The sequence below is a fragment of the Dromaius novaehollandiae genome, chromosome 1 (genome assembly GCF_036370855.1).
Source record: "Dromaius novaehollandiae isolate bDroNov1 chromosome 1, bDroNov1.hap1, whole genome shotgun sequence".
NCBI classification, from domain to species: domain Eukaryota; kingdom Metazoa; phylum Chordata; class Aves; order Casuariiformes; family Dromaiidae; genus Dromaius; species Dromaius novaehollandiae.
Genome location: NC_088098.1, coordinates 219,059,182 through 219,084,149, shown reverse-complemented (window position 1 = coordinate 219,084,149; position 24,968 = coordinate 219,059,182). Strand labels below are relative to the sequence as shown.

Sequence of the window (24,968 nt, the reverse complement as noted above, 5' to 3'; positions counted from 1 at the left end):
TGGTCTACAGAGGACCCAGGATGTTTGAGTCAGAAGCAGATGCTCGCGCTGTGGTCACAGTAGTGTGGTTGTCTAAAGCTGGATATGATGAATCTCATGCCATGTATCTGAATGTTTCTTTGCAAAGACCAAAGTCTCTCTGTGGACCATTTTCTCTCGGGACTTAAGAGCTCCCATGTGCTTCTGCACTGCTCCTCAGACTTGATGACTAGTGCCCATGGTAAAAGGGGGTGAAGCTTCGGTTTCAGGGCTGAATCCATGCTGGATGTCAGGACTATTCCTGCTGCCCAGGCAGCCACAGGCAGGCAAAGCCAGCTGCTGCTAACAGGGTCCACGGACGGTCCCAGACGAGGCAAGCAATGAGCCCATCCAGGGAATCCAGTTCGGAGCAAAAGGACACAGGGCCAGAGAAAGGGCTGCAACATGCATCTGAGGGGTCCATCCAGGAGACGAGCTACCCACAACCAGGTGTGAAGTCCGTCCAGGAGGCAGAGATAGGGCTGGAGAAGAGTACACTGACAATATCACTTAGGCCAGGATTGGGGGCCCAGGCCTGAGCTTAAATGGGGCCCTTGGACCTATGGGCAGAGGGGATGGGTGGGGGTCCCAAGTGAGGCTGATCAGGGCCATTAAGGCCTATTAGTGCCCTCAGGGCCCTGACACCCTCAGTCCTCTGCCTCTTCCAAGAGCGTGTTAGTCTGTGACAGGCAATGTCAGCCCTGCACTGCTCTAGCAGATACCACTCCGGCTCTTCTGCCGGCTCAGCACAGGACAGCGGTGGTCAGCAGGATCCCATGCCCTTAGTTAATGCTTCAATCCTAGTCCAAACTTGAGTCCTAATAAGATAGGTTGGCAATTTTAAGGCTTATGTGGAAATAGGTTGCACACCTGAGTTTTTTGTTGTTTCCTCCTTGTATCCGACAATGGAAATAAGGGGAAGTTCAGGAGGTGCTGGAGTTAGGCTCAGGTTGAGTGTAAGGCGTCAGTGAAACCAAGGCACTGCTGCAAGGGAGAAACAGCCTAAGGTGATACTAAGAGGAGGGAGAATGGGCAGAGCTGCTGTTTGTGACACTGGCAAGTTTGGAGGATGTGATATATTAAAACACTTGTTTGCAAAGGCCATAGTTACGTGTCTGGGAGGTGCAGAGTTTGCTGGAAAGACCTCTTGGTCGTCAGTGCCCGTTGCTGTTCCCCACAGCACCCCAGCGTGCTCTGCCCCTGTGATGTGGAGTGTGGACAGACGTGGGGCAATCCCTGGCCCCATGGAGGGATGTGCTCTCTGGGAGCGCAAGGGTGCTGGGTGCCTTTGGTTTGATGCGAGTCTCCTCTCTTGTAGGGATGCAGATATGAGGAAATCCCAGCTAGTTCTGCACAACAGCTGTGAGCCCTGTGGTAGGGCCCCTACACCGTTCGAGGTGAGGAACTAAATAGCACAGGACTGTGGTAAGCACCGGACGAAGAACCGAAGAGTAGCTGTAGTACATCAGCACAAAGTGCTGGGTAGCCCAGTAACCTGCCTTTAACGGTAGCCAATAGTCTGTGCTGGGGAAACAGGCAGCAGCTGGATCACTGAGTCAGAGCAATCCAGGGCACAGGGACCCTGGGACGTCTCTGGTCCAACCTCCTGCTCAAAGCCGGGGCAGCTCGGGGTCAGACCCGGCTGCTCACGACTGTCCGGTTGTGTTGGGAGAACCACCACGGATGGAGGTTTCCCGGTCTCTGGGCAGCCTGCTCCGGTGCTGGCATGTTCCCATGGGAAGAAAACTTTTCCCAGTATCCAGTGTGAACTGCTCTTGTTTCAGCCTATCACGGAATCACAGGATGGTTGAGGTTGGCAGGGACCTCTGGAGATCGTCCAGTCCAACCCCCTGCTCAAGCAGGGTCACCTGGAGCACGTTGCACAGGACCGTGTCCAGGCGGGTTTTGAACATCTCCAAGGAAGGAGACTCCACCACCTCTCTGGGCAGCCTGTTCCAGTGCTCTCTTACCCTCACAGGAAAGAAGTTTTTCCTCATGTTCAGATGGAGCTTCCTGTGTTTCACTTTGTGCCCATTGCCTCTTGTCCTGTCTGTAGGCACCACTGAGAAGAGTCTGGCCCCATCCTCTCTACACCCTCCCTTCAGATATTTGTATACATTGATGAGATTCCCTCTCACTCTTCTCTTCTCCAGGCTGAACAGGCCCAGCTCTCCCAGCCTCTCCTCATAGGAGAGATGCTCCAGTCCCTTCATCATCTTAGCAGCTCTCCGCTGGTCTCGCTCCAGCAGCTCCATGTCTCTCTTGTACTGGGGAGCCCAGCACTGGACCCAGCACTCCAGCTGTGGCCTCACCAGCACTGAGCACAGGGGCAGGATCCCCTCCCTCGACCTGCTGGCAACGCTCTGCCTAATGCAGCCCAGGACACCACTGGCCTTGGCCACACGGGCACCTTGCTGGCTCGTGGTCACCTTGGTGTCCCCCAGGACCCCCAGGTCCTTCTCCGCAGAGCTGCTCTCCAGCAGGTCACCCCCAGCCTGTCCTGGTGCAGGGGGTTATTATTCCTCCCCAGGGCAGGACCCTGCACTTGCCTTTGCTGAACTTCCTGAGGTTCCTCTCTGCCCCTCTCTGCAGCCTGTCCAGGTCCCTGTGAAGGGCAGCCCAGCCCTCGGGGGCATCAGCCGCTCCTCCCAGGTTTGTATCATCAGCAGACTTGCTGAGGTGCACTCTGTCCCTTCATCCAGGTCACTGATGGACAAGTTGAACGATACTGGACCCAGTACTGACCCCGGGGGTCACCACTAGCTACAGGCCCCCAACTAGACTGCGCTGCTGATCACAACCCTCTGAGCTCGGCCATTCGGCCAATTCTCAATCCACCTCACTGTCCACTCATCTAGCCCACAATTCCTGAGCTTGCCTACGAGGATGTCATGGGAGACAGTGTCGAAAGCCTTGCTGAAGTCAGAGGTGGGCAACATCCACTGCTCTCCCCTCATCAACCCAGCCAGTCACTCCATCATAGAAGGCTATGAGATCGGTTAAGCATGATTTCCCCTTGGTGAATCCATGCTGACACCTCCTGATCACCTTCTTTTCCTCCACATGCTCAGAGATGACATCCAGGGTGAGCTGCTCCATCATCTTTCCAGGGATGGAGGTGAGGCTGACTGGCCTGTAGTTCCCCGGGTCGTCCTTCTTGCCCTTTCTGAAGACTGGCGTGACACTGGCTTTCCTCCAGTCCTCAGGCACCTCTCCTCTTCTCCATGACCTTTCAAAGATGATGGAGAGTGCCCTAGCAATAACATCCACCAGCGCCCTCAGCACTCGTGGATGCATCCCATTGGGGCCCATGGATTTGTGGGTGTCAAGTTTGCTTAAATGATCTCTAAACCGATCCTCCTCAACCAAGGGAAAGTCTTCCTTTCTCCAGACTTTCTCTCTTGTCTCCAGGGTCTGGGGTTCCTGAGGGCTGGCCTTAGCAGTAAAGACTGAACCAGAGAAGGCGTTCAGTAACTCTGCCTTCTCTGTGCCCTTCGTTACCAGGGCACCCACTCTACCTGCTGCCTCTCGTTCTCCTGCCATGCACCACTGGAGACCCTGGCTCTGTCTCCTCCATAACCTCCACGTAGGTGTTGGCTGGCTGCTCTGAGGTCTGAGGTCTTCTTTCCTCTGGGATGAACAAGCCCCAGTCCCTCAGCCTCACCTCGGGGCGAGCACTCCAGCCCCTGACATGGATATGAGGATATTTTGGGAGATGGTGTCAAAAACCTTGTTAAAGTCGAGGTAAATGACATCCGCTGCTCTCCCTTCATCCACAAATCCAGTGACTTTATCACAGAAGGCGATCAGGCTGGTCAGGCACGATTTACTCTTGCTCAGTCCGTGCTGGCTTGTCCTATCCGCTTCTCTTCCATGTGGCCAAAAACATCCTCTGGGGAGACTTGCTTCCTGATTTTCCCAGGGACCAAAGTGAGGTTGACAAGCAGGTACCTCCTCAGACCATAATGTAATAATTGCTCTCTTGCTGTTGTCAAGGATCTCCCCTGATCTCCACAACCCTTCGAAGAGCAGCCCCAGAAGCCTGGTTCTGTCAGCGCCCGTGGGTGCAGCCTGTTGAGTCCCAGGGACTCGTATGGGTCAAGTTTTCTGAAGTAATTCCTGAGTCAGTCTTCATCCCCAGCTGGCAGTGCTATTCCTTGAACCTTCCACTAAGGAGGTCTTGGTGGAGCTGAGCCCAAGAAGGTGTTGAGTGTCTCAGCTTTACCCGTGTCTGCTGTCACTAAACCAGCCCTCCCATTCAGCAAAGGGCTCACATTTTTCTTATTCAGCCTTTTATTACCAGTGTAGCGGCAGAAGCTCTTCTTATCGCCCTTGATTTTTTTTCCTTGCAAGTCCCAACCTCGCTTGATCTTCAGCTTTCCTGACACCATCCCTGTGTGTCTGGACAGTGTTTCTAAATCCCTCCTTTTTAGATCCTCCCTCTTCCCACCTCCTGCGTGCTGCCATTTTGCACTGGGGCTCAGCCATAAGGTCCCTGCTTAGCCGGAATGGTCTCCTGATACATCGCCTTGTTTTCTCGAGTACCGAGACCGGTTGTTCTTGTCCTTGGAGGACGCTGTCTGGAAGGCTGGCCAGTTCTTCTGAGCTCCCTTGGCCTTCAGAGCTGCCTTCATGGGATCCCACCTGCCAGCTCCCCGGCAAGCTGAAGTCTGCCTGCTCCAGCTCCGGGGTCTGCTGCTCCTTCCTTGCTCCCGTCATGAGTGGGGCAGCGCCGGGCACCGAGGTGGGTTGGGATGGGGTGTGCTGTAGGATACGGGAGAGGGGCCGGGGCCGGGATGTGGCCGTGGCTAGGAGGGTGTGCGGCGCTGGGGGACACTGGTGTCCCCCTCGGCTGAGCCGGCTCTGTGCAAGGCTGCGAGGAGGCCGGGCTGTCCCAGGAGGGTTACAGAGAACGGGAGAGCAAGGCATGGATTAAGAGTAACAGAAACAATACTTTGTGTACCGTGCACAGCTGCAGCAGGGCCCAGAGAAATACCGTGGTTGCAGCCAAGTGCATTGGTCCTGCGCTGCTCGGAGACCCTGGCTCCTTTCTGAGCTGGAGCAGAACGCGCAGCAGGACCCTGGGCCTCGATCTCCCTCCGCCTTAAAGACCAAGGAGCTGATTGCTGTCGGAAACACCTCTCGTATACAACCGCAGGATGCGTTCATGCAGCCGGTATCTCATGGCAAAGGATTTCCCATTGCAACCTTGTTCTCTCAAAACAGCATCGTAAAGGGGATTTCCTTGTACAGGGGTTACATAAATTAAAAGAACAGAAGCATTCCCTCTGCTGTTAGCTCTGATGTGCAGTGTCCTGGGTCCTCTCCTGGCTGCAGGAAAATGGGTCCTGCAGGCCAGAACAGGAAGGCTGCGGGCAGGAAAACGCGTGTGCGGCCGGTTGCCTGGTCTACCCATCAGCACCAACACCCGGGACGTCTCTGAGAACAGCCGCCCCTCAGTCCTACAAGGGCAGAGCTGGACTCAGGGGTAGCAGCAGTAGTTAGAAGCAGGTCTTTAACGGAGAATGTAACGAACCATGGAAACGATTCACTGTGGCTTCCTCTTCACTGCTGCTCTGGCTGGGACAGGAGGTGGTTGAAGCATGGGAACGTCCGGACTCCTGATGTCAGAGCTGTGTAGGTCACCGGGCTCCCTGCCCAAAAGAGCACCTACGGAGTCCTAATGGGGGGAGAGACTGCTGGGCTCTGGCATCGCTGCTGTCCCACGAGATGCACCAGACCATTTTCCCCCAACGCGAGGAGTCTTCCTGCACTCGCTCCTTCCCATAGCTACAGTGAATGGGGAGAAAAGCCTCTCCTCCCCTCCCATGGTAGCAGCAACTGCCTCCTGCTTCCCAGGGTGACCCGACAGGGCCAGACATCCTTGCACAGGCACAAAGACAGTCGGCTCTGTGCCTTCCCCTGCAGATACTCTTGCTTCCTTGCACCAGACCGCACATGAGCACCGTCTGCTCTTGGCACGTGGGGGTTGCAGCTGCACGTGCTACAGTCTTGGGCAGAAACACTGCACGTGCTTTGCTTCGGCACACTGTGCCTGGTGTATCGGTGGTGACCACGTGAGCTCGTGCAGTTGTCTTGTGCGCATGAGGTGACCCCCACGGCTTCATCTACATCTCATCTGTGTGCTGACCCTATGAGTTCATGCAGGTGTCTTGTTTGCACTGGTGACACACAAGTATCTTGGGGAAAAGTGCAACGATCCTCTGAGTTTTTGCAGGGGTCCCCTGTTGGTGTGGTGACCTTGCAGCCTGCTTCTTCCCTCCTTTCTCCTCCTGCACAGCCGCTCCTGGGAACAGCCAGTCCTGGCCCTGTGATGGTAGGATATCCAAAGACATCAGGGAGCTGTAGGGCTCATTCAGGCTCAGCGCCCTGACTCCTGCTCCCGCGTGTTTGAGGGGCAGGCTCCTCACTGCCCTGACTCGTGTGTTTCCTGGGCTGCCCCATAGGCATCCTGGCCTCATTTCCCTCTTGTTTCTCAAACAAAAGCCATGAGCCTCAAAAGCAAGTTATGGTAAAATCAGCTGTCACTCCAAGTTTTGGGGTAAGTGCTAAATACAGGGCCCAGGACTGCCCTGGATTAGCTCTTAGCAAAGTTCCTAGAAAAATATGCAGCCTTGACTTTAAAATTTCCAGAGGTGGTGAATTCACCAAAGGCCTTGGTGAGCCATTCTGGTCGCTAATTATCCTTGCAGCTAAAAACGTGTACCGCATCCCGGACTCCGTTCTGCCGTGGCCGTGGCCGTGGCCGTGGGCTCTGCACCCCTGCAGGGCTGAGGTACCTGCCGTACCTCGCGGCTGATGAAACCCTGTGTTGCCGCTCAGAGAAGTCCCCAGGATACGTCAGCCCCAGCCGACACCCCGGGGGTTTGTACGCGCAGGGCTTGCGTTGGACCGTTGGTCCGCAGTTACAGCTATGCTGCCAGTTGCACGTTTTTAAAATCCGCTTAATAACTGGCTTATTGCTTTTACGTCATGCTGGATGGGCAGTTTCAGCTTTGCAGCAGCGAGGTCCGGGACGCTCCCTGCTTCCTGAGGGGCAGCGCAGCTGGACGGGGAGCTGGGGTGCCGGGCACGTGGGAATGGGAGTCCCCTCCGAGCATGCCGTGCCTGGTTCTGCAGCTAGATCTGCCTCCGGTGCCAGACTGCCAGCTCCGTGGGACCGTCCTGCCTGGAGCTGGCTCTGGGTACTGGCAAGCAGCCGAGGAGATGAGGTCGCACTGCTTAGTAGCGAGAGTTCACGTGTTTCTCTTGTGTTCCCAAAGCCTGATCTAGCTCCTGTGGCAGAAAGCTGGATTTCCGGATAGCTGCCACTGTGGCAACCGTCGGAGGATGGTGGGAGTGGGGGATCAGAGCTGCTCTGGGAACACCAGGGCCCTTGGCCAGAGGAGCCAGAGGAAAATGTCTTATTCTTCCTCTAGAGCTTGCTGCTGTACAGGGCATTAAAGCAGCTGACATGGGCATTTTAAGGCGCTTTGAGGCTGAGGAGCAGTTCGTTTTGAAGGAAGGGCGTTATTAATTTGCCACACGGTGCCTATTTCAGCTGCTGTGGCAGCTTACCAGTTTCAGGAGTGTTTCCATCTGCAATGCCTGTGAGCATCCTCGGGTAAAGCCCGGGTGCAGCGAGCAGCACACGGCTCAGCTGCAGCGGCGCAGGTGTGTTACCCCAGCATGATGCCCAGCGTGGAGCCAGAACACAGGTCACCTGGCCTCTCCGGTCGCCTCTACAGAGGCCGTGTCTGGATCTGGTGTCCAGTTCAGGGGTCAGAAGAGAGGTATGAGAATAATTTTAAGTCTAGACACTTGTCCTCCTGTGAGACAGAGCAGAGCAACCTCCCTGTGTGGTTCCTCTGAAGAAGGGCTTGCAGCCCCCATCACCGCAGCCCAAACACCAGCACAGGGGAGGCTCCCAGAAATACCAGCCTGTTCAGTCTGACAAAGCACGAGGAGATCTGGAGGCAGCCACTGAGGTCAGGCAAATGCAAGCTACAAGTAAGATGCAGTTTTTTTAAGGAGGAAATGAACCATGGAAGCAGCTCAATGGGGGAATTTGTTTATCAGATTCAGAAGCAGATAATGCCACCTTCTCGTGTCCCCCTCCCTTCCCAAATTGGTGCTAAGAAGTTATTTCAGTTCCATCTGCCTGGCTTTTCCCCCTTGTTTCAGCAATGCCAGCGAGGTCAGGTTTGTACTCTCAGATGAGCAGCTCCAGCTGCCGTCGGTCCTTATCATCGGGTCCCTCACTTCATGCCCTCCTGCTGCTCTGCTGAGAGCATCGGCATGATGTTGGGGTCTTCGAGGGGATTTTCCGGTTTGAACCGTGCAGGTTTACGGCAGTCCCGTCCAGACTCAAGGCCTAGGTGCTGCACCCAGTTACACCCTTGGTGTAGCCACATACGCGGTCTCTGCTGCATGTGCTCACCTGCCCCACGCAGCCGCCGCGGCCCAGCCCGCCGCGCAGACTCCGCATCTGCTGCCCGCGCTGGCCCGTGCCGGGCCCTGCCGTGGCTCAACCGGCCCCACGAGCCCCCCGAAGCCCCTCAGAGCTCGCTGCGATCCCCCCGAGCCCCAGCTGTCCCGACCCGGGAGCTCCCGGCGCCTCCAAGCTGCTGCTGGCCCTGGGGCAGGAGGAGGCAGGACGCAGCACGGGGCAGTGCAGCAGGAGGGAGGGGGCTGAGAACAGAAGGGAGGCAGGTGCCCCCCGTTTATTTTCCCAAGTGCTTTGTGGCACTGGCGTTGGGGCTCCTCTCACAGCACCTGTGGTCCTGAGCGCTCCGCAGCTGGAGCAGGAAAAGCGGATCCTGTTTCACGGTGCTCCTTCCAGCAGCTGCCGTGCGGTCAGGGAGCGAGTGCTGCGCGCGGGGAGTGTGGTGCTTGGCGGTGGTGCGCTCCTGGCTTCTCCCTTCCCGCACTGCCTTGCCAGACTGTCACCGGCAGCAGGGCAGGAGAGCTGGCAGGGAGGTGCTGCGGCTCCTGCTTCTCCTTTCTGGGCGCTGGATTGCCCGGCAGCAGAGCTGGGGGCATCCCAGGTGCTGCCTCCCCTCCCTGGGGGCAGAGCACACGGAAGTCAGGTGGGGAGGAGGTCTCACCTGTACCTGCTGTATTTCTTCTTCCCTGCCCAGCCGTCTTGTGCCCTGTCCCCTGTCGTTGCTCTGTCTGGGCGGACGCGGTGCACGGCGCAGGTCGGGGGCCCTGCCCGGAGCAAAGCGCTGTTCGCAGCCCCCAGCTGGGCCCTTTCCTTGGCGCGCGTGCCGCGTTCCTGCGCTTCGCGCTCGCGGGAGCCGAGGCCCCAGCGCCGCTGCTGGGAGGGGCTGTGGCTGACGAGCCCTGAACTCCGCTTCACCCGGGCCTGGCCCCGCTGCCCCCCCCCCCGGCTCCCTCCTCCAGCTTTGTTCTGCTCGCCGAGCTCTCGGCTGGTGCGTGAGGCTGGGCAGCGGTGCCGGGGCTGGGGAAGGAGCCGCGGGGAGCTGGGCCCTTGCAAGCGGCAGCAGTCTGGACCCTTCTGCTGCGTCTGCAGCAGCCGCCGCCGCCCGTGTGTCCCCGGGGACTGGTGGGCGCTGGCTGTCACGGGCAGTACCACCCTTGCCATCACGCTCAGAGAGCAGGACAGAGCCCAGGCTGTAGGGAGGAAGGGGGCTGCTTCGCTCCCCTCACTGTCTCAGAAGTCCCGTGGGGGAGAAGGAGCTGGGGGCCATGGCCGGCTGCTGTGGAAGCACGGGTCGCCCTTGGCTGGACGAGCTGGGTGCGCTGGGGACACTTGGCTGCTGTTCCCTGGCATCTGTGCGAGGCTTGGCCTTTCCCCTGCCCCGGCGCGGTCTTTGCCCCTAGCTGGGGCAGCGCCGTAGCTCCGGGTTGCCGACGCTGTCCCAGAGGTGCGGGAGGGGAGCTGTCGCCTGGCACGAGGCTCCTCCGGCGGTGCAGGGACCCGTGCTGGTGCCGCAGACACCGAGCGTGGTGCAGCTCCCGCGCGTGCAACGCTGTGCCCCCCCAACGCTGTGCCCCCCCAACGCTGTGCCCCCCCAACTCTGTGCCCGCCCGGGGGCCGGGGCCCCGGGGGTTGCTCCTGGGGTGCCCGTGGCTGCCAGGGCACCGCCTGCAGCGTGAGCCCCCGGGGGCTGCGTCTTCCTGCAGGGAGCGAGCCGAGACAGTGGTGGTTTGTTTGGGGTGAGGGCTGCGGAGCTGGGGTGGTCGCTGTCATCCGCTCTGCCCTGGCCGGCTCCGAGGGCTGCGCGGCGGCTCTGGGCCGCGGGGCAGAGGGCAGCGCCGGGCCGTGGAGGTGGAGGTGGTCCGGGTCCGCCAGGCTGGGGTCCCCGTGCAGACGCCGTGGGAGGTGTTGCGGGCCCTGCTCACGTGGTGCCTCCTCCCGCGCAGGTGACGGCCACGGATGCAGACAGCGGCCCCTTCGGCTCCCTCTCCTACTCCATCGGCGCTGGCATTGGCAGCGTCGTCCCCACGCAGTTCAGCGTCGACGGGCGCACGGGGCAGCTGTGCACCGCGCAGCCTCTGGACCGCGACGAGGGCACGTCCGCCTACGACTTCACCGTCACTGCCGTCGACGGGGTGAGTGCTGGAGACGCCGCAGGGACGCGATGCTGCCGGCCCAGCGCTGCGCAGGGGGTACAGCTGTCTTTGTCCCCGCTCTCTGCCCCGTGTCTGATCCGGTCCTTCCCCAGGGTGGCCTGAACTCCATGGTGTACGTGAAGGTTTTCCTGGAGGATGTAAACGACAACCGGCCGGTGTTTTACCCGCTGGAGTACGCCGTCAGCATCAGCACGCAGAGCATGCCGGGCACCGCCGTGCTGCGCGTCACCGCCCACGACAAGGACGAGGGGCTGCACGGGAAAGTGACCTACCGCATCGTGCTGGGGAACACCCCCCCGCTCTTCTCCCTCCACAAGGACACGGGTGAGGGCCCGAGGGCAGCCGAGCAGTGGGGCGTGGGCAGGTGTCCGGGGTTACCGCACGGCCCCCTCAGCTCTGCAGACCGCCCCGGAATACGTCTGTTCCTCCCCCGCCGTGTCGCCCCGGCCCCGGCTTCTTTAGCCCCCGTGTGCCCCTGCCCAGACCCACGCTCTGCCCCTTGGCCCTGCTGCCTGCCTCGTCCATTTGCCCCCTCCCCTCCCTTCCCTCGTTCCCATCCCTGACGCACTGTGCTCTTCCTCCCGCACGCGGCTCGCTTTGCCCCGTCTGTCTGTACTCCGCTGGGCTCCTCCTCCCCGCCCGCTCCCCTCCCCTCCCACGCTGGTTCCCCTCCTCTCCCACGCTGGTTCCCCTCCTCTCCCACGCTGGTTCCCCCTCCTCCCCGGAGCTCTGTCCTCCTCGGTCCCCCCTCTCTCCCTGGCGTCCCCTGCCCTGCTCTGCCCAAAGCCGGCGTGGCTCCTGGGCGGCTGGGTCCCTGCTCGCCCGTGGCGGTCGGGGCTCTCCGCAGGACAGGCAGTGGCCTGCGCTCAGCGCAGACATCAGACCCTCCCCGCACCGGTCCACAAGCTCCCAGCATGGGACTGGGACAAGGCAGCCCTACTGGTCAAGCTGGTGCAGGGCCACCTCCTTCGCAGGGTCTGTCCGGGATGGTCCCTCTTCCCACCCTCCCTCCAGGAGCTTCCCCACAGCCCGGATCCCACCAGCTGCTGCTGCGCCCCAACCCTTGCCCCGCGCCCCAGGCGGGAATTCCCGTTCCCTCCTTTCCCTCCCCAAGAACCGCCCTCCGGTTTGTCGCCCTGAGCCCTCGCCTCCGCTTAGCTCAGGGCTGGGCTTCAGGGTGGAGAGGGAGGCTTTGAGGAGCCGTTCCCAGGAGGGTTCTCCGTCTTCGTTCCCGTTCTTCCCTGGTAAATGCCATCCCTATTTGCTGCCCCTTTAAGTCTTTCTTGTCAGGGCTGCGATTTGGCAAGGCAACGGGCCTCTTCCCTCGTGGAAGGCGACCGGCAGTGGTGCAGGCGCAGCACCCTGCGAACCGCTTCCTTCCCAGGTGTCATCTCCCTCTCCTGGTCCCTGAGCGGCAAAGCCAACACGCTGGTGCAGCTGGTGATCTCTGCGCGAGACGGCGGGGGCCTGCAGGCACAGCCCAACGCCCGGGTGAACATCAGCGTCGTGGAGGGCACGGTCTCACCGCCCGTCTTTGAGCAGGCCCAGTACTTCTTCACGGTGCCCGAGGACGTGCAGCCAGGTGCCAGCGTGGGGGCTGTGCGGGCCCAGAACCCTCCAGGTATGGACTTGTCCTTTTTGTGCACAGACATTTTCCTCGTTTCTGCATCATCTCGAAGGTCCCGTATTGCGTTCCCTCCCCTTTGGGAGCCCCCCGAGCGCTAAGAGGCACAAATCTGAACGTGCACCGCATGGTTGTTGCCCTGCCTCCGTCGCACACACGTGCTCACGCACACGCATGCCCACGAGGCTATGCAGGGGTGTGTGTGTGCATACACACTCGTGCACGTGCCTGTGCGTTTGCACACGTACACAGTGCTGCTCTACACCTCCAGAGCAAGGGCTGCCCAGGCGGCTCTGCCCAGTCCTGCTGCTGTCCGTGGTGGGCTGAGGAGGCGAGCAGGGTGCACGGGTCACTCCTCCTGTCTTCGTTTGCGTGCCCACAGGCCATGCCGATGACATCTTTTATTCCATCTCCTCGGGGGACCCTCATGGCTATTTTTCCATCGACTCCGGGTCGGGGCAGCTCCGCACCAGCCTGCCTCTTGATCACGAGTCCCAGGCCGTCCTCGTCCTGGACGTCCAGGCCCGCAGCGGTTCCCCCCCCGCCTACAGCAACACGCGCGTGAAGATCGCCGTGTCAGACGTGAATGACAACGCGCCAGTGTTCCCGGCCCCCTCCGACTCCATTCTGCTGCCGGAGGCCACCGAGCCTGGGAGCACGGTGTACACTCTGCACGCCGAGGACCGGGACGGCGGTGCCAACGGCCAGGTGCATTTCGAGCTGGCTTCGGGAGGCGACGGCACCTTCGGCGTGGAGCGCTCGTCCGGGGCGGTGCGGCTGCTCGGGCCGCTGCAGTACGAGGCCAGCGCTGCCTACGAGCTGGCCGTCGTGGCCCGGGACGGTGGCGTTCCCCAGCTCAGCGCCACGTTCACGCTGCTGGTGCACGTGCAGGCTGAGCACGACGCCGGGCCCATCTTCGACACGCTCACCTACCGCGTGGAGGTGCGGGAAGGCGCGCCCGTCGGCACGCGCTTCCTGCAGGTGCGGGCCCTGGCACGCGACGCGGACGCCGCCCCCCTCGCCTACCACCTGCGCGCCGACGGGGATGCTGCCAGCTTCGGCATCGTGCCCGAGAGCGGCTGGCTGTACGTCAAGAGCGCCCTGGACCGGGAGACGCGGGACCTGTACGTGCTCACGGTTCTCGCCTCGGCGGCAGGCAGCGGTGCCGGGGGCGAAGCCCGGAAAACGGGCACCAGCACCGTGCGGATCAGCGTCACCGACGAGAATGACAACAGCCCCCGGCTGAGCGAGGAGCGCTACTTCTTCACCGTCCCCGAGAACCAGGCTCCCGGCAGCAGCGTGGGGAGGGTGATGGCGAGCGACCGGGATGCCGGGCAGAACAGTCGGCTCTCCTACCGCCTGCTCCAGCACGACCCCCACTTCCTCGTCCACGCGCAGACGGGTGAGGGACCTGCCGGCTTCCGCGGCTGGGGCAGCTCCACGGTGGTGCAGCCCGGGCCAGCCCTGCAGCGGGATGGTCGCCTCTCAGCGTCCTGCTCCATTTCCGAAGAGGTCTCCGGGCTGATCTTGTCCCTGCTTCTCCCTCGCAGGAGAGCTCAGCACCAAACTCAGCCTGGACCGGGAGCAGCAGTCCAGCTACCAGCTGCTGGTGATCGTGCAGGATGGGGGGGCACCGCCCCGCAGCGCCACGGGGACGATCTACGTCACCGTGCTGGACGAGAACGATAACGCCCCTGCGTTTCTGCACGTGGCCAGCGGCCAGGAGCTGCCTGTGCAGGTAGGGGCAGCAGGCGCAGGCCCGAGGAGGCAGGGGCGTGGGAGCCCGGGGGTGCCGCAGGAGGAGGAGGAGTGGGCAGGGGGTCCCAGGAGAGTTTTGGGGCGGGGATGCAGCCAGCGCGAGTTGCAGCCGTGCAGGAGCCGGGGCAGTCTGGCAAATCCGAGGGAGCTGCGGTAAGAGGGGCACGTCCTTGGGAAACGTGGGCATCCCTGTGCATGGAGAAGGCGAGGACTGCCAAGGGCTCTGGGACGGATAGCAGTGACCGGCAGGCAGAAGCAGTTGGCTCACACGTGTCTGCAAGGAGGGAAGGCGAAAGGGAGCCCTTGCCCCGACCCCGTGGAGCCAAAGCAAAGCACCCGCAAGCAGGGAGACACGAGCTGCTGTTGTCCTCTGGGTCCCAGGACTCTCAGTTCAGCCACGTGGCTTTCTGGGAGGACAGGGAAGGGCTGCCCGGCTGAGCTCTGCGCTCACAGCCGTGTCCTGGGAACGGGAGTCCCGGTACGTGCTATGGGCCCCAGCCCAGCTTTCCCTCCGAGCATGATGGATGAATCAGTGGGGATTCGCTGGGGACGAATCTGCAACCGAAGGGATGGACTGTTACGGCGCTTCAGGCAGCCTCCTAAAGCCACCGGCACCGTGCTGGGTTTGAAACATCCCGGTGACTGTGGTCTTTCTCTTGGCCCGGTTCCTGCTCGAGCTGCACAGCAGAGGCAGGTCAGAGCAGGCAGGATGGTGCTGGCAGGTCTCTGCTGCACCTGGGAAGCCGTCAGCACGGGACCTGGGGACCTGCAGCTCCAGTCCGACCTTGCGTGCTCATCCCTTTTCCCCTCCTGTTCCCGCTCGCAGCCTTCCCTTGCCGAGCCCTCTTCTTGCATGGTCGGCTGATGCTCTCTCCTTGCAAAACTGTCTGGCAAAGCTTGGCCTGGATGGGGGCAGCTGCCAGGGCTGGGCAGAGGAAGGCAGCGTTAGTCTCGTCCTCTCTCTGAGCCACCGCTGCAGGCCGAGGACCCGCCGTGTGAAAAGCCCCTGCGGGCTGTGTGTCTGCAGCTCGGCAACCCGTTCCGGTGTGTGAGGGGTCGCGAAATGCTGGGGCTGCTCTGCTGCATCGGGGGGGGGGGGGTCTCTTCTCCTACAAAGGTACCACAAAATCGTATGCATCCTCAGGGAGACAGGGCAAGTCCGGGCCAGATTTAGAGTCTTGAAGGTGAGTAAATGCCGCAGCAGTCCAAGCAGAGCAAATATCTGGACACTCCGGTTTGAAGCTCTTCTGCTGGAAACACTAGCAGGGAAGGGTGAAGCCCAGGAAGAAGTCAGTGTTAATCATGATCTAGGTGTAAAAGAAAGGCTCAGAGGGAAAGGGAAAAATAAATGATAAATGCGAAGCTCGGTGATTTGTGGCAGACATGCTCAGTGAATTATTCATACCAGCATTCATTCGAGAAAGCAGAGAGGAGTTTCTGTACTTTTTTCTTTATGCATGAGTAGAGGGGTGTCTCCCCCGAGTGCTGCGACAGGAGCTTGCTGGACACGTTGGCGATGTGCTGTCAGGAGCAGGCAGTGGTTGCACGGGAGCTGCAGTGGGCACGGATCCTCCCTGGGATTAATAACTAGGAAAAGGGAAGGGAGCAAAGGGGAGGAATAAATGCTCTGTTTTCACGGAGGCAAGATGCTGCTGGTGGGGTGCCGAGGACAAGTGCTGGTATCCTTGCTATTCAGCATTGTCCTGACGGTGGTTTGCTGATGATACTGGTCTATTCAAGTAGTAAAGATGAGGGCTGCCTGGGGAGAACTGCAGAAGGATCCTGTGTCACCGTTTAACTAGTAAAGAAGATGGGAGATGAAATTCATTGTTGCCAACTGGGAAGTGATATACATGACAAAAAGCAGTCTGAATTTCATTTACGCGGTGGTGGGCTCTGAACTGGCTGCTGAAGGAGGAGAAGATTGGGGGATCGCTGTGATTGTTTTGGGAAAATTGCAGCTCAGGGCTCAGCAGCGGTCAGAAAGGCAAATAAAATAATGAGTATTATTAGGAAAGGAACAGAGAATGAAGGAGAATGTTATTACCCTCCATCTCAAATTCTGCACACACTCTGCCCTGCCTCCAATTGCACTAAATCAGCAGCAGTGCTAGAAAAGGTTCAGAGGAGGGTATTAATGTTACCTACGGTAGATAATGGTTTCCATGCAGAAAGAAATTACTTGCACATTCTTTGGCGTGGAAGAGACTGCAGGGGTACAACAGAGGTGTGCAGTAAATGGCACAGGGAGAGTCACGGGGGAATTAGAAGCTGCTCTTCTTGCAGCACAAGAGCTAAGCAGCTTCGCAGGAAATGACCAGCCTGCAGGTTTAAAATAAACAAGGACAGTGCTTTTTCATGCAGAACATAATTAAATTGTGAAATCATTGCCAAAAGTTGCATGGGTTCAAAATTAGATGAATTCATGGAAAGAAAAAAAATCCATCAAAGACTGCTGGGCAAAAATATAATCTGTGGCTCAGGAAGTGACTTAGCCACAGGCTGCTGGAAGCTGGGAAGGTTTCAGAGGAGGGTTGCTCCATACATGTCCCATTTCTTTGTGTCTGCTCTATGTACCCACTGCTGGCCGCTGTCAAAGCTGTGCCCCTGGGTGAGATGGCGTTTTGAGCTTTAGCCCGAGCCGGGATTTGCACTGCCTTCCTGGCCTGGACAAGCCTGCCTGGCAGCAGCCTTACCAAGGCTGAGGTTTGTGCAGAGGCAAGACCGCTTCTGCTGCTGCTTGTGCGTCTGACGTGACACGTGTGCGTGCAGCCCATGCGGATGCTGCTCATTTAACACCTGCCCCAGGTCGCTGCTTTGGTGAGATGGAGCTCGATTCTTGGTGGGAGAGGAGGGTGGCCGTGCACGTGGAGCAGGAGCCCCTCGTGTCCCGGTCGGGGGCCACCAGGAACAGCCGGGGGGGCAGATGCTGCCCCAGCCTTTTGTAGGAGAGGGGCTGGAAGGGGCTTCGGAGGCCCCGTAGGAGGCATGGCCCCAGCTGGAGGTGCCTGCGCAAACACTCGTTTTCATGAGGCAGCCAAGCTATATTTAGAAGGTCCTCTGCCTCCATCACTGCTGTGAAAGGCTGTTCCAGATTTCTTGATCTGGTAGTTAGAAACCGTCTCTTAATTTCCAGCCTAAACTAATTTCTGACCACTTCATACTCATTTGTTCTTGTGCCAATATTGTGTTTCTGCTTAAACAGCTCTTCTCCCTCCTCGGAATTTCCCTCCCCTTCCCCAGTGTTTACCGAGCGCAGTCGCATCGCTGCTTGGCCTGGCTGAACAAGTCCAGCTCCCCTGGTCTCCTCTCCTGCTCGTGCCAGCAGCTTGTGCAATGCCGTTAGTGCTTGCCTGCTCCCAGGAGCCTGCAGCCTCTTCCCCTGGATTTTTGCTTGGATCCTGCTTGTCTGTCTCATGCACACGTCGAAGCGGTAGCCCACAGCAAGCGCCCGGCGCAGCTGGGTCCGTGTGGCTGGTCTGTGCCGTGGGGTGTGAATCGGAGCTCTGTGCCGGTGCACGCGGCGGGTGAGGGACCGCAGGAGCGGTGCCGAGCGAGGGACCTGCTCTGCTGCTGAGGGTGGATAAGTGCGAGGAGCCTGTGCTGAGGGAGGGACCCGTCTGCCAGCAGCTACGGGCCATGTGCTGAGGGTGCCCCCAAAAGCTGACGAGGGGCAGTAATGGGGGTACATCCATTTCCATAGATATCCAGGAAACTGCTTGCATGCAAAAGTGCCGTATTGATCTCTGTCGGGAAGCTGGTAACCCTGCTCAGTGCGGGCTTAGCTGAGCGTGTGCGTAACTGAGGTCTGATGGCACTGCAGTGCATTAGCGTGAAGTGGTCGTATTAACGGGCTGCGGACAGTCATCAGTGCTACCTGGGAGCAAAGGGGCGAAGAGAGAAGCCCGAGGAATCGGGGTGTCCAGGCGCAGAAGAACTGCCAGCTGCATTTGCAGGTTGCAGATCTCCTGTGGGTTCCTTGGTGGGAACGGAGGAAATTGCCCTCTGTTGCGGGTGTGCAGCCCCTGAGTGTCTCAGCACAAACACTTATATCTGCATCTGAAGGGGTCTGATGGGGGTAGAGAACCAGGACTCCTGCGGAGCCCTGAATTTCCCCTGGTTGTGGTTAAGGGAGGCGGAGGCTTTGAATGCAGCTGGTGCAAAGTGGTCTCCTCCTGTCACCGCACAGCTCGCTGCTGCGGCTGGTGCCAACGCTGCTGAGCTGGTTATTAACAGGGCAGCATGGGAGGAGGGCTAATGAGGTAAGAACTCATTCAACCAGCTGTGCCGCTGACCCCCCGTGTTGTCCAGCCCCAGCCCCAGCCGGTGGGTCTCGGCTGGGGGGGGTCCATGCCTCAGTGAGGTGCAGGGCTGCCGTAGGACCTCGCAGATCCCACGCTGTGCTTGGGGGTCTGTGGGGGGGTCCGGGTATGGCCAGTGCCGCCCAGCTGCTCCCCGCGCTGCGCTGCAGGTGCTGGAAGAGAAGCCGTCGGGACTGCTGGTCGCCTCCCTGCAGGCCAAGGACCCAGACGAGGGTGAGAATGGGACCATCATCTACTCGCTGACAGGTATGAGCTGCAGACACGGCTGCCTGACGCTGCTCGCTGCCCCGCCGCCGCGACCCGCACGGGCGGACGGGTGCTGCTGCACAAACCGTGCTCGCCACGCTTCCCCCTCCGGTGCGAGCTGCCCCTGCCCTCCCTGCTCCCGCGCCTCCCTGCAGCCTTGCGCCTTCTCCCCGCAGGAGCCTGGGCCGAGCGTTTCACCTTGCACACGGCCACTGGAGAGCTGCGTACCGCCACGGTGCTGCGCCGACCGGATCGCGCCGAGTACATCTTCACGGTGACAGCCAGCGACCGGGGCACGGTGCCCCACAGCACCTCGGCCATCGTCCGCATTCAGGTATCCAGCACCCCGGCTCCCCTCCTCCCTGCGCGTCTGCCCTTCGCCCACCTCTCCGAGGGCACCGTTCAGCTACTTGGCAGCCTTCCTCCCTGCCTCCTCACCCCCAGCATCCTCATCCCAGAGCACCCTTAGCCTTTGCTCAGCCCCGTCACCGGGGTGGAGACCCCAGAGAAGGGATGGGTCCGGCTGCCACCATGCAATTTCCCTTTTGTAGACTGGTCGCCGTCAGCGTTAGCAGTAAGCTGTTCTGTCCTTCCCGGAGTGGGATGGCCAGCACTGTGCTAGACGAGTGGTTTCAGAAAAGACCTTAGAGGTGCTTTGTACAGAGGCATTAATTCTTCTCAGCTTCTACTGGAAATCATGCTCCTGACACACGGGGTTGTCTTCAGGTCTGCGTGATTCTGGTGCTCCCTGTCTGCTGTATTGGCTCAGCCAGCCAAGTCCTTATTCTGTTTTTTCTTAGTACTGAGCTTCATCTTACAGCAGAGATCCAGTTTCTCCCTAATCAGTGCACCTTCACGGTATGCTGTTTTGCATGTTCCTGTCCCTGTCCTGGCAGTTCCCAGTTCTCCTCGTTTGATGTTCTGTGCCTGTTCCGCTTTCCTGTGCTGGTAGTGCCCTCTAACACTGCTAGCGAGCTCCCATTGTACGCAGCCTTCTTTGCTCTTGCACCTACCAGTAGCCAATGTCCACACCAAGAGCCGCCTCTTCTCATCTCAGAGGTCTGCTCGTGGCCTCCCTTGAGCCAGTCTCTCTCTTAGTCCTTTTCTCGTGTCACGGCAGTTCCCATACTGCTCCTCGCGCAGGTTTAATGGGTGATCTTCCCTTTGCTACTGCATCAGAGTTCAGCTAAAGCCAGGCAGGTTGGATCTGCTGCATTTCCTCTGTGCTTGAGCAGTACTGTGTCAGCCTGGCACGTTTGCCTTTAGCCGTCCTACAATATGTTTTATTCTGTTTCCTTTATGTGTCATGTCCGTAACCGTTCTTGTCTTCAATGTTGTTCTACAGCCTTCCAAGTACTGAGGCCAGGCTGGCAGGTTGGTTGTCCCCAAAGTGCTCATTCCTATCCCCAAAACGTAGCTGCTCCCTTGGGGGTCTGATACCCCTCTGGGCTGACAGTTTTGCTGTGTTTTCTTTCCCCACCTCCCTGGCCTGGTTCACTGAGTCCTTCAATGTATTCTGCCTTCAGATGACACTATTGCCTTTTGTGCATTCTCACTCCCCTCAGCAGCTGCCCCCACCCCCGATTTAACTTCAATATCTTTAATAAAAATGGTGGTAGTATTCATTTCTCTTTGGGTCACACTGAAAGAGCAGGGGGTTGGTGATGATCTGCAGAGGTCCCTTCCAAGCTCGGCCATCCTGTGCTTCGGTGAGTTGTCTTCCTTCTCTACATCTCCCCTCTGGATGAGCCCTTCCTGCCGTCTCGCCCTTTCTCGCTGAGGTTTTGCAGAGCTGTTTCCTTCGCAGGGTCTAACCCAGGCAGCGGTGCTCTCTCCGCCCCCCGCCACCGCCCCCGGGGGAAGATGCCCGTTCGCCCTGTCCAACCCGTGCTTGTTCTCAGTGTGTTTTTCAGGTCGTTACTCCTCTGTCGGGCCGCAGGGCCTGTGTCCGTGCCTCCCTCCGCCCGTCCTGTGCAGGCCCCGTCCCCCTCCCCGCCGGCTCCCCGGCCCGTCCTCCGCCGCGCGGCCCTGCCTCACCGCCGTCTCCCCCGCAGGTGCTGCCGTCGTCCCGGGTGCTGCCGCGGCCCGACGCCACCGTCCTCACCCTGCAGCCCCTCGAGGGGGTCAAGCCGGGCTCTGTGATCGGCTCCGTGGCCCCCCCGGACGCTGCCGCGCGGGGGCAGCTGACGTACACGGTGGTGGGAGGCGGCGGGGACGGCACCTTCGCGGTCGACAGCGTGACGGGGGAGATCTACGCCGCCCGGGAGCTGGACTACGAGGCCGGGGCCCGGCACACGCTGCAGGTGAGCGCCGAGGACACGCGGCACGGCTACCCCTGCAGCCGGCTGGTGCTGGTGCAGATCCACGTGCAAGACCGCAACGACCAGGCGCCCGCCTTCCCCGAGGACCCCGTCACCATCGTGGTGCCCGAGAACACCCCGGCCGGCGCGTCCGTCTTCACCTTCCAGGCGCCGGACGGGGACGGCGCGGGTCCCAACAGCCAGGTGCGCTACGCCCTGCGGCGCCAGGAGCCGCCCGGGGCCCCCTTCCAGCTCGACGGCCGCTCGGGGCTGCTGACCCTCCGCCGCGGCCTCGACCGGGAGGCCGCCGCCGCCTTCCTCCTCGTGGTGGAGGCCACGGACCAGGCCCGCAACGTCAGCCAGCGCCGCTCGGCCGCCGTGACGGCCCGCGTGTTCGTGACCGACGAGAACGACAACGCGCCCGCCTTCCTCTCGCCCGCCGCCGTCGGCGTCATGGAGGACCAGCCGACCGGCTTCGTGGCCCTGCACGTGGTGGCCCGCGATGACGACCTGGGAGAGAACGGGCGCGTGAGCTACTCGCTGCGAGCGGGCAACGGCGACGGCCGCTTCCACCTCCATCCCAGCACTGGTGAGGGCCGGGGGTGCGGGCTGGGCGCGAGGACGCTGGGCGAGTGGGGGCCGGGGAGGGCGCAGGGACACGCGGGGAGGTGGCACAGCGCGCGGGAGAGGACCGTGGCCTGGGGACACAGGCTCGCCCGGAGGTGCCCGCGTCTCGCAGGACGCGGTCGTCCCTGGCCCGCCCCGGCGCCTGTGGCCTCGCGGCCCTCCTGCCCCGGGACCAGCCGTCCCCGCGGGGTGCGGGTCCCAGCTCGCCCCTCTCCCCGTGCCTGCAGGGGCCCTCTCCGTCGTGCGGGCGCTGAACCGGGAGGAGGTGGGGCAGCACAACCTGACCGTGGTGGCCACGGACCACGGCTTCCCGCGCCGCTCGGCCACGCAGCTGCTCTCCGTGACGGTGCTGGATGTCAACGACGAGGCTCCCGTTTTCGAGAGGCCCGAGTACGAGGCGCGCGTCATGGAGAACCTGCCGGCTGGCAGCCCCGTGCTGCGGGTGCTGGCCGTGGACCAGGACCTGGGTGAGGACGCAGGGCAGGGCGAGCTGCCCAGCTCGGCCGGGGCCCTTCGGGGATGCAGCACCCCGAACGGGCTGGGCTCCGCTCCTCCCCTCCCCGGTTCAGGCAGCCTGGGGGGCCATGGGGGGGGTCGTCACCTGGCCTGGAGGAGGTCGGAGAGGGGCTGATCCCTGGGGAAGCCGAGAATCGGGACAAGGACTGCGGTTCTCTCTGCTCCTCAAGACAACGGCCCTTGTTCCTCGTGCTGTTTTAGGGAGGTTCCTTGTCCCACCTTCCCTTCCGGAAACTGGGTTGGGTTGGGGCCTCCCCCTGCACTGCACATCTCTGTCCCCAGCTTTGCTGGAGGGTGAGGTTGTGCCCTGCCGCAGCATGTACGACCCGGGGGTGGGAAGCCTGGGAGGAGGGCGATGCAGGCCTCAGAGCCCGGTGAGAGGCTCCTGGGGGTGCTGGGGGGCTGTCCCCAAACGTACCCCCACCGCCCCGCAGGTGCCAACGGGCAGGTGTCCTACGGGGGTCTCGCTGGAGGGCCGTTCTCCATCCACCCGCAGACGGGGCTTATCGTCACCACGCAAGCGCTGGACCGTGAGGAGCAGGAGCAGCACGTGGTGACGGGTACGGCTGTGCCGGTGCCCGGGAAGGGTGCACGGTGGGAAGGGCGGGTACGGAGCACGGAGGAGGCAGATGGTGCTCTGCACGGCTTGGGCAGGGCAGTATTGCAGCGGGGCAGGCCAGGGGGAGCGACGGGGTTTGTGGGGCGTGCTTGGCCGTTGCGTGGGGCAGCGGATGGGAGTGCTGGTGATGCCACACCTGGTTGCCCCCGCGGTTGTCTGGGCATGTGCACGGCAGCCTCGGCGGTGGCTCTCGGCTGGTGGGGTCCCTGCAGCTCCCTTGCTGTGTCCCTGCAGTCTATGCCCGGGATGGCGGCCTGCCTCCCAACCTCTCCAAGGCCACTGTGCGGATCGTAGTGGGGGACGAGAACGACCATGCACCACACCTGGAGAGCGCGTCCTGCTCCCTTGAGGTTCCCGAGAACCAGAGCTGCGTGGCCCTCTGCACCCTGAGAGCCATGGACCCCGACGGAGGCGAGAACGGGCGCTTGGAGTACCGCGTGGCGGGTGAGGAGCACAGAGACGCAGGGAGCTCTGCACCTTCATCCCTGGTCACGGGTGAGGGCTGTTCTCCCCGGGACACCAGCAGCTCTGGGAGGCATCAGCTGTGACAGTTCCTGTCCTGCCTCAGCTCTCTCCCCTCCAGACGCAGGCGGCTGCCCCTTCTCTCAGCCCTGCGGGTTTTGTCCCAGTACAGAGCACCCCACGATGCGGACGGGCCGCAGGCTGGTTCCCCAGGCTCAGACTAGCTCCGTGCTCCCCTCCTGCCCACTCTGCCCTGCTGAATTTACAGATGGCAAAGCAAGGTCTCTTTGCCGCTGTCAGGCCGTGCCTTGTCTGTGGGCTCCCTGTGGAAGCGCCCTGACCTGTGGGCTAGTGGAACCAGGTCTTACACACGCCACCGGACCAAGGAGGTTTAATCCTCAGGGATTAAATCCTCAGGGAACAGGGAACAGCTCACATCGCCTTCCCTACCCGGTCGTGCTGGGATGAGCTTTGTGCTGTCCTCCCCGCACAGCACAGGGAAGGTCTCTCCCTCTGCCCTCCCCAAGTGGAAGTCACGCTTTCTTGCTATCCCCTCTCTTCTTTCCAGACGGAGACCCCGGTCAGGACTTCAGCCTAGACCCTGTCTCAGGCGTCCTCTCCACCGCACGTGCCCTCGACCGGGAGCAAGTTGCTTCGTACATCCTCACGGTGGTGGTGCACGACCACGGCACCCCCCCGCGCAGTGCCACCATGTCAGTGAGCGTGCGGGTGCTGGACCTAAACGACAACGCGCCCGGTTTCGCTCAGGCCGCCTACGCGGTGGAGGTGCCGGAGGACCTGCCCGTGGGCAGCCTGGTGCTGCAGCTGGCGGCTCAGGATCCCGACGAGGGCACCAACGGGCAGGTCTCCTACTACCTGGGCAACGAGTCGCTGGGCATGTTCCAGGTGGAGCCGCAGAGCGGGCGCATCACGAGCGCCCACGCCCTGGACCGGGAACGCCGCCCCAGCTACAGCTTCCTGGCCAAGGCAGTGGACTCAGCGCCCTGGGAGCCCAAGAGCGCGGCCGTGCGCGTCACCGTCACGGTGCGGGACGTCAACGACCATGCCCCTGCCTTCCTGCACAGCCCGCTCGCCGTCAACCTGTCCCGTCACACGCCGCTCAAGCAGGTCGTGGCCACCATGAGGGCAGAGGACAGGGACGCAGGTGCCAACGCCTCCATCCTCTACCGCCTGGCCACCCCCAACCCTGCCTTTGCCATCAACTCCTACACGGGGGACATCCAGCTGCTGCAGCCCCTGGGCTCGCTCAGCCAACGCCAGCGGACGCTCTTCGTCCTGGCCACGGACCTGGGGCAGCCGGCGCTCTCCTCCACGGGCGTGGTGGTGATCCATCTGCAAGAAGAGGCCTACCGAGGGCTGCGCTTTCCCCGGAGCACCAGCGAAGTGGCTCTGCCGGAGAACGCTGCCCCGGGTATCAGCTGGGCAGGGTGGTCCGCGGGTGCTGGGGTGGGACGGGGCGGGACGCTGGGGAGAGCTGCTGCTGGGCAGCAGAGTTGTGGGGACCTGGGGGAGCGCTGCAGGGTCCCGGGGAGCCCCATTATGCCTTGGGGACACCCGGGGGACAGCAGCGCCTGATCGTGCTCGGGGCGTTGAGGGTCGTCATCCCTGGGGATTTGCCTTGGGGTGTTCACGTCACTGCAGATGATCACAGGGGCCCGGTGGTTCCTGGGAGGTCCCCAGGGTTCACAGACCATGGCAGAGTTGTGGACAGACCCCAGGACTCCTGGCTCCCAGCCCGAGGTTCTCCCCTGGATCTCACTTCCCCGGGCAGCAGCGTCCCTGGGCAGAGCCACGTCGCCGTAGTGCAGCACGTGCTGCCCACCCGCCACCCCACCCCGCTCTGCTGCCTGCCCTGG

General features: G+C 61.4%; 1 protein-coding gene across 2 annotated transcripts in view; it reads left to right on the top strand.

The window, feature by feature from the left end:
* Positions 1-24,968, top strand: part of DCHS1 (dachsous cadherin-related 1) — a 52,762-nt gene that overhangs the window by 16,136 nt on the left and 11,658 nt on the right. For both annotated transcript variants that reach the window (XM_064505333.1, XM_064505332.1), the window contains exons 3-14: positions 10,408-10,596; positions 10,710-10,941; positions 12,002-12,238; positions 12,624-13,643; positions 13,792-13,979; positions 18,471-18,567; positions 18,744-18,901; positions 20,622-21,456; positions 21,722-21,961; positions 22,445-22,570; positions 22,864-23,073; positions 23,660-24,523. In XM_064505333.1, coding sequence (XP_064361403.1) covers positions 10,408-10,596; positions 10,710-10,941; positions 12,002-12,238; positions 12,624-13,643; positions 13,792-13,979; positions 18,471-18,567; positions 18,744-18,901; positions 20,622-21,456; positions 21,722-21,961; positions 22,445-22,570; positions 22,864-23,073; positions 23,660-24,523 — 4,396 coding nt within the window. The remainder of the gene's footprint in view (positions 1-10,407; positions 10,597-10,709; positions 10,942-12,001; positions 12,239-12,623; positions 13,644-13,791; positions 13,980-18,470; positions 18,568-18,743; positions 18,902-20,621; positions 21,457-21,721; positions 21,962-22,444; positions 22,571-22,863; positions 23,074-23,659; positions 24,524-24,968) is intronic.